The following is an 8,612-nucleotide window of genomic DNA, read 5'->3' on the forward strand; positions in this document are numbered from 1 at the left end:
GACGGGCTGAAATGTTTCCTGCTATTTACACAGACCACAATACAGTGTGTGTGTGTGTGTGTGTGTGTGTGTGTGTGTGTGTGTGTGTGTGTGTGTGTGTGTGTGTGTGTGTATGCTCACCACAGTGTGTTTCGTCACTCCAGTCATCACAGTCGTTGTAGCCGTTGCACACCAGTTTCTGAGGGATGCAAATCCCAGTCGCACACAAGTAATGATCTTTCCCGCCACATACGGCTGCCAACCAATCAGAGAGAGAGTACAGCAGTGATGTACAACAACAATATTTATGATGTATAAAAAGTTGCAGTCCCTCTAATGTCCACTTGGCCAATAGAGAAATAGTTTTCAGTCACGACCAGAACTATAACTTAATGAGAGACCGAGAAAAAAATTATGAATGCAGATGTAAAGGAAGCCTGTAAGGGTCATTCTATACTCGCACTGCCTCAGGAACAACGTTGATGTGAAAACTGACATCATGTCCACTTTTTGCTAACTCTTATGTCTCTCTCGTGTCTTCAGGTTGTGTGCCTCTCAGTTTTTGTAAGCTGGCACGATGTGGTTTGAAGCTGGTTTGAAGACACGAATGTGTGGCTGTGTTGGTTTTTACTGCAGTTTTAATGATGTCTCAGTATCATTATCAGAAGCTCGGAGTTTCACAGATATACAGATGGGGAAGTTGTACAAGTTTGAATACATGAGACTTTGTGGAAAAAAGACTTTGGCTACATGCATGTAATGGCTAGCGTAAATGGAAACTGTATTTACTGGTGACTTCAAGATCTCACCTGAAAACGTTCAAACTCAAATCATTTTTACTCAGTGCAGTAACCAGCAGATTAACTGTGAGAACAGGGCATCACAGACTGTTTTCAGGTTGTGGAGTTCCACAAGGCTCTATCATTGGTCCTCTACCTTTTATTCAGATTCCAATCATATTCTTGTCCATTTCCACAAACTCCCATTTTAAAACTTTACAGGAGAAATTAACATGTTTACTACTTGTTACAAAAATAGTTCAAAAACTGGTCTCTGTAGATAACGATTATAACAACGGGTGTACATTTCATTCACCTTTAAGAAGTTTAAGGCTTAAAGTCTGTACTATTACGGGTCAGGTGGATGATAGCTGCTAACTGGAGTTCCTGACCTGGACTCTGGATTGAGTTTGGAGCCTTTAGAATGTTTTAATGAAATTATCTGAGCTAATACGTTAGCTGATTGGCTCATTTTTCCAACTGGCGGTCCCTGAGGTCTGAGCTCCAGTTTTTGAGTGAAGAATTTTATGTGTGGTTTGTACTCACAGGGTTTCCCTTTAATCTGTCGCGGTGTGTAGCAGGCAGGTGACGTGAGGAGACCTGTTGGCGAAGGTGATGATGATGGTGATGACGGTGGTGACAAAGCAGAGGTGGTGTTGCTGAACTGGGAGCAGCGCAGGAAGTCAGGCCAGGAGGCGTTGAACATCTGCAGGACTGGCTCGCAGCCTTCTCTCGCTGCCTCGCAGAAAGACGCACAGGGCAACACGACCGTCCTGCACACACACATACGCGGACGTCAGGGAGCAGTTAGCTGGTAGCATCATTAAAACATTAAAAGTCCCATAATCCTCCTGTCAGAGGTCGTCTGGAGTTGAAACCACTGACACTGAAGGTGTGTGTGTGTGTGTGTGTGTGTGTGTGTGTGTGCGCGTGTGCGTGCGTGTGTGTGTCTGTGTGCGTGCCCTCTGAGTTTGGAGGGTGTGAGGGTGTTATTATTAGCCGTATACACACATACAGCTGCTGTCCCACTTACTGTGTGAACAGCTGAGTTTCATGTTCTTGTTTGTGTTTTATAGGAAGACAAAGTTCAGTCTTTGCTGAATGTGCTGGAACTGAAAGACAACATTCAAGGTTTAGGTAAACTGAGAGAAGCTGCTCGGCACTGTGAGGCTTTTAAAGAAGGCCTGAACATTTTGGTACCTCCAACATTCCTGACGGTCACCTGACAGCTTTGGAGAGATGCACTTTATTCTGTGTCTATGATATCAGTAGCTTCCTCCTATGGTTTGGTTGTTGTCAGCAGCAGCTGGACATTCGCTGAAACTAATCCAACATGCTGTCGTGCTGTTTGAACAAAGCATCATGCTAGGGAACGAGGACAGGGAAGAAGAAAGGCTGTTTCACTCTGGACCGAGTTTGCACCTGGAGCCTCTGGCACTGTGCTAAAAGCTGAAACTGAGACATAATAAGGGCACCACCTGTTTGAGCGTGCAGCGCGCTGACGGTTTATTAATGCCCTGGGATCTCCCCTCACCCTGAGCAGCAGAGCAGCTGGATAGTGTTGCTGATGAGAACATTTGACACTGCGATCAAACAGCAACCTAACACCGAGCTCTAATTGTCTAATTATGAGTTTTATGAGTGTCCAGAGACGACTGTGATATCTGAGAAACAGATAAGACCATATTTCAATCTTCTCAAAGTTCCACTCAGGGTTCAAGCTGCTTTTCTAGTCACAGCAAAGAAGCTTACAGATAATATAAGGGACAATCTGTGGTAACAAGTAAAGGAGCAAACATCAGCTTCAGTTCTGGACAGATTAAAATAGGTGGACATGTTGTGGATGGAGAAGAAGCAGACAGCAAATAAACAGCTTGCACAGTGCACTTGTTTTTTCTCACCACCTTTCTCTTAATATAAATAGTTTCTATATTTTTTAGTTTTTTATGTTTGTCGTCTGGTCAGAGCGGCCCTCCAGCTCACATCAGATTCCTCAATCAATCTTCAATCCCAGGTCAAGTCCAGAAAGGTCGACACTGACGACTCCACAGCAACGAGCTGCTTATATGGAAACTGGAGAGGCTGTGAAATAGGCCAAGTAAGGTCTGTGTATGGAAACAGCTGACTGTAGGTTTGTGTGTGTGTTACCTGTTGTGTGCGCCGTCAGCTGCGATGCACTCGGGCAGAGCCAGCGAGCAGCCAAAGAGCATGATGTGTCTGTAGCACGAGAGTCTGCTGAGGTAGCTGAAGAACCTGAAACACACACGCTGGCGTTCAGTCACCGCCGGGAGCTCAGCCAACACTCATCTACTCATCGATTCACTGATGAAGCGATTGGATCATTTAAATGTTAAAAGTAACGAAACCCTGACATGACACAACCTGAGGTGACGCCTTTAATTGTGTTGTCTGCTTTTCAACATGAAATAGCTGTCTGTAGACAATTCAATGACTTTTAGTGGAAGTAACTGTTACCTTAGCAACATGTCCACCTCTGAGCTCTTCACCACGGCGACGGAGGAGGACAGCCACGTCTGATTGTAGGGCAACATGTGACACTGAGGCTCCACGATCAGCTGACAGCTACCTGCACAGAGACAGCTGGTCACGAGGATCAAGCCCTGAACGCTGCCCCTGCAGGCTGCTGTCGTCATTACAGCCTCGTTATAAAACATGCTTATGTTATAGTTTCTAATATTTTATGCTTCTCAACAACAACTTTTTGGCGCATGTTTGGTTTTCACAGATCTTTGTTTTATTAGTGATATTTCACTTCATTGTTGCCCATGGCGTGATGTGTTTGGTGGACGTTGAGCAGTAGGAGTCCCTGAACTGGTCCCTTGGATTGTGTTTGTTCTGTTGGAGTCTTCTGGAGAATTTTGATGGCTGCTCTGGAGGTAATTGCACCAGCAGCGTCTGGTGGCTAAAGTTTGCTGATCTTGTGAAAATGATGGCAAACAACACTGAGACCAAAACCAGCGGGTGAAACTCACAGTTATCATATTTGAATCCACTGAAATCTAACCTGTCAGACAGGTGGTTTATATTTTTTACACCTGTAGCTCCCGTAACTCCTGAACCATTTGGTCAATTGAAAGAATTCCAATGGTTCCTGAAAGCAGTGAAATTCGGGTCATCACAGTATCCCAGGCATGGTGCTGCAGCAGTCAAAGGTTGGGTTGGAAGTGAGGGAGTGTGATGGAGCTCTACAGGAAACAGACATTTTATCAGACATTTGAGTTTTTACTGTCTGTTTATTGTTTTGTTTTGCTGTTTGCTTTTGTTCTCTGGGTTATTTGCCAAGAGTTGGATGTGACGCCCTACTTGGGATTACCATAATAACCCTAATATCACTGAAAAATCTATGCAGAAACATTTGCATTCGGGAACTGTTGAATTCTTTTGACTGTGCCAGTGGGTTGGATTGACCTAAAGCCAATGGGAGCACCTGTGCTTAATACGTGTTTGATCTAACCAAAACTGTACTGGTATTTTTCACCTGCATGATTTTCATGGAATGTCAGTGTTTATTTTTAAATACTATGGTTATAATAAAAGAAAAACAATCTTTCGTCATAATGGTCAATCTATAATCTAACCCTCACCTGTGGTCACGAGCAGTCAATTCAGTTTAATTTATGTAGCTCCACATCACAGCCACCTCAAAGCAACATAGAGAAAAAACCCCAACAATCAGACGACCCCCTCTGAGCAAGCACTTGGTGGGAAGGAAAAACTCCCTTATAACAGGAAGGAACCTCCGGTAGAACCAGGCTCAGAGGGGCAGCTATCTGCTATGACCAGTTGGGGTGAGGAGAGGATAGCAACCAAAAACAGGAAGTGACTGAACCATCAGGGAGGTTCCCAGACTGACTGTTAGGGACAAAGTAAGAAGTGCAAACATCTGGTGAGCTGAGCTGCTGCTCCTTCGGAGGAGCCAGCCAATCAGTTTTGGCATCTGATCAGGATGTCCTTTAGAGGTTTTTGGGGACACTCAGAGATTATATAGTAACTGGAAAACTTTGCTAGCTTAAAGAATGACTAGAATAAGCTGCTGCCACAGATCCCCAAAAGAAAATGGATGGACAAAGGAATGGCCATCTAGATGGATGGATGCTTACAGGCCAAACTAATGCCTTCCAGGATAAGTAAGACCATCCTTCTGAGATTTTTAGGGGCAAATAACTTAGAAAGATAACAAATAACTAATAACAAATGACAGTAAATTGAGGTCTTTCTGTGTTTAAACCTCGCCTGTAATTGGTTGGATTGTCCACAGTTGGATGTATCAATGTCAGTGCTTTAAGAAGACAATTGTAGCTAGCATTAGCAGGACAAACAGCCAGGTGACACCACCGACACCTTCAGGGCCTAACTTGTTGTCTCAGTGGGAGAAATCTAAGTCATCAGAGAGTCAGTTAATCACTGAGCGTGACCTTTTTTAACAAGGTGGCCGAACTGGGCAGGAGGTCAAACGTCCACCAAATCTGGTGAGTGTCCAGTGTCCAATCAGAGCGCAGGACAGACTGAGGCTCATTAGCATTCACCTCGACTGCACATTAATACATGGGAACAGACAGAGAGACACTGAAGGACAGCAGAGGAACAGAGAGAGACGGAGACGAGGGGAATTTTAAAATAGCAACCCAACAAACGATTTATCAGCACAGATGCGCACACACACTCTCGCTCAGCCCATCAGGTCAGTAGAGGAGAGTAGAGGACAGCAGATCTGAATGCAGCTCATCCTCTGCAGCTACTCTCAGGTATCAACTCGTCCAGTCGACACTAATGGAGCCTAATAAGATTTTACTGTTTGACGGGAAAGGACACAACAACAGCAAAAGACAGACGGAGAGCAGGAAGGACACAGACTGCAGAGGACTGTGGGATTTGTAGTTCATCCTTAGCCCTGGCATTACTCAGGTCTTTTAAAAGCTGCGTACGTTTCCCACAACCCCCTGCTGCTTCCATCTTTCCTGCTCACACCTGATACCTGTGTTGGGCGCAGAGGCGGTGCTGCTCGGCCAAGCGGTGCTCAGCGATGTCACAGAGGCAAGCCAATCAGGGGGCGTTGTGTATGGCTGAGTGGGCGGAGCCTGAGAAGAGGTCACCGGGGGAACGCCGGTGGCGGCAGGTGTGCTCTCACTGCGGTTCTGCGGTGAATATGTGACGGTTTCCACCGTGAATGAGGAGGAGGGGTAGGGGTCACTTGTGCTGTTGCTGTGGTAACCAGGGTTGCTGTCGGCGATGGGTTTGGGTGAGGGGAGGAGGCTGGGGTCCAAGTGAGTGCTGCCAAATATACCTGCAGAGGAAGACACAGGTATCAGCCAATCATAGGAGGCGGTTCAGGCATGATTCTGAGCCACACATGAACGTCCATGAGCGTGGCTTCAAGGCTTCAGTTCATGAACGAATGAGTGCTGTGTGGTGTCACACGCTGGATCCACATTTTTCCACAAAAAGTCTGAAATTTCAAATAGTTTTAAGGAAATAACAATTTAATAATTTAGAAGATATAAAAGCTAAAAAGTGCTCTCCTTTCACAGAAACCTAAATCTCTGTATTCTCCAGGCGTGGTCACATTTAACCTAAACGTCCATGAACACACTGACTCTTTTCTACAGGTGTGTCATCAATAAAGGACCCCAGAAGCAAAACTCTCAGTTATGGCGAGAATGGAAAATTCCACAAAATGAAGGACAGGAATCCCAAGTTCTTAATGGAAAAGAAGCTTTTGAGTTGATAAATGTGTTCCCCTCTCTGCTTTTGAGTCTCATTTCTCTTTTATTTTGAAGGTCAGGTCCTTTTTGGCTTTCTCAGTTTTCACTTCCTGCCTTTTTTCTCTTCCTGTCTTGAATATTGCCTTGACAGACTTCATTGTTGTCCCTCGCCCTGCTGGTGTGTGGTTACAGTACATCTTACAGTGTCGATCTCACAGTGAGTCTCTGTTGTTTTGGGTGCATTTTGGACCCCGCCCCTTCCTCTCTTCCACCCTTTGTTACTTTAGAGTTTTTACAGCACTGTTTTTCGTCCCCGGCCGCGTCCGTCTTTATGAACTTGAACAACCTGACATTTCTGGCAAAGAAAAAAAACTATTAATGAGACAGCACAGCCGTGTCAGACAGAGCTGGTTACCATGGTAATCTTTTTACGTATTTTCTGTCACACACAGCCGTGGGTTTCATATTTGCATTTCTGGTATAAATGTTACAAATGAGTCACTGACAGATCATCAGCTTCACCCCCTCAAACACTACACAGCGAATTACTGCCGACATGTGTGAGATTCCTCTCAGCTCAAACAACAAACAAATCAAACGAGGAATTTTCATTTTGCACGTTTGTTACATCGGTTTATGACAGAGACGTCTTCGCGTATGTGAAGGAACATGTTTGCATACATAAGTCATGCACTTGGAGTTTGTTTTTTTGCAGCGTAAGGAGGGGAGTGGGTGGGCGAATGCGTGTGCTGTAAATATCAGTGGGTACGAGTCCCAAGTGTCTCCCTGAAATCTACACCACATGACTGTGAAACAGGCCACTCATCACTGTATATAAATAATATAGCTACTGATAAACAGCTACTGAAGCTCTGCCTACAGACACAGATCTCAGGTCAGCCAATAAGTCAAAAATGAACGTGAGTGGTCTCTGTTTGACTGAGCAAAGCGGCGCCTGACTTCCATCAAATAAATAAATAAAACTGGTGCCAAAGTGTAAGTCCCACAGCTGGAACCATTAATCAGAGTGAATGCCACAAGAAATTCAGGAAGGAAATCAAGAAACGGAGCGCTGGGATAGACCTGTCCAGGTGTACCCTGCCGCCGGATCTGTGACAACTTGAATAGGATGGATGGATCCAAAAATGATAGTCGATGGTTTTCAGACTGCGATTTACCGAAAGCCCTCCTTCATTTGCTCTGTGCTCAGGCTGTTTACCTGCATGCAGCAGAGCCATTTCAAAATCATTGGTCAGTAGATCTCGAACTACAAATATGGTTGTCAGACGGTGAGCTGGTGTGAAGGACCAGAGAAAAGCTCTGCAGTGAAGATGAATTAACCAGATTTTATCTGCTGATGTTCTCACGCTGACTTTAATTTGGCTAAAACTGAACTTATCATTTTTTATTTGTTGATTAGATTACAAAAACAGCCTGATTCCTTCCCCCCACGCCTGCAGCAGATACAGGAGCAGATATCTGCAACAACCAGGAGTACTAAAAGCTGTCGGTGTGATTGGTTTCCTGCTGCGCTCAGCAGAAAGTTCACTTCACGCCCCTGAGGAGGACACATGTGAGGCTGCGGGCTGCTGCTTGTGATAAAGCTCAGAAGAACACTCTGAAACCTTCTGCTGCTTGTGGAGACTCAACAACACCGTCCAACAGTGAGAGCCAGGTGTGCTGTGCACACAGTGTGACTGTGGATCATCGTTCAGTCAGAGGCTGAGAAATAAAAACTGCTGAAGAGTGAATGTGAAGGCCCTCACTCACAGCCTCACATTAAAGCTGAAAACAGACGGAGGCAAGCAGGAGGCACTGCAAAGACCATTAAGTGTGTAATGGGGAGAGAAGCCACACACACACACACACAGTGTGCAATGAGTCGCGAAGTCGCGAAGAAGACAAAAGAAAAATAGCTGCAGAGGGAGAAGAAACCAACGAAGAAGAAAGAGGAGAGGAGCTCTCACTGCGAGGAGAATGAAAATAAGTTTCTGTTAGTGTAAATGAAAAAAGTTTATTCATTCAGACAATGTTTGTGATATTTGTGTGTGTGTGTGTGTGTGTGTGTGTGTGTGTGTGTGTGTGTGTGTGTGTGTGTGTGTGTGTGTGTGTGTGTGTGTGTGTGTGTGTG

The 8,612-nt window shown here is 45.1% G+C and overlaps 1 protein-coding gene across 1 annotated transcript in view; it reads right to left on the reverse strand.

Moving 5' to 3' along the window:
- The window catches only part of corin (corin, serine peptidase), a gene marked incomplete in the record, with an annotated part of 26,042 nt that overhangs the window by 14,287 nt on the left and 3,143 nt on the right, over nt 1-8,612 (reverse strand). The window contains 5 exon segments of the mRNA XM_014330776.2: nt 121-234; nt 1,305-1,531; nt 2,907-3,011; nt 3,234-3,345; nt 5,755-6,063. Of these exon segments, the coding sequence (XP_014186262.1) occupies nt 121-234; nt 1,305-1,531; nt 2,907-3,011; nt 3,234-3,345; nt 5,755-6,063 (867 nt within the window).

The sequence above is a fragment of the Haplochromis burtoni genome, unplaced genomic scaffold (assembly GCF_018398535.1).
Source record: "Haplochromis burtoni strain Fernald_Lab_line unplaced genomic scaffold, NCSU_Asbu1 Contig_921, whole genome shotgun sequence".
Classification (NCBI taxonomy): domain Eukaryota; kingdom Metazoa; phylum Chordata; class Actinopteri; order Cichliformes; family Cichlidae; genus Haplochromis; species Haplochromis burtoni.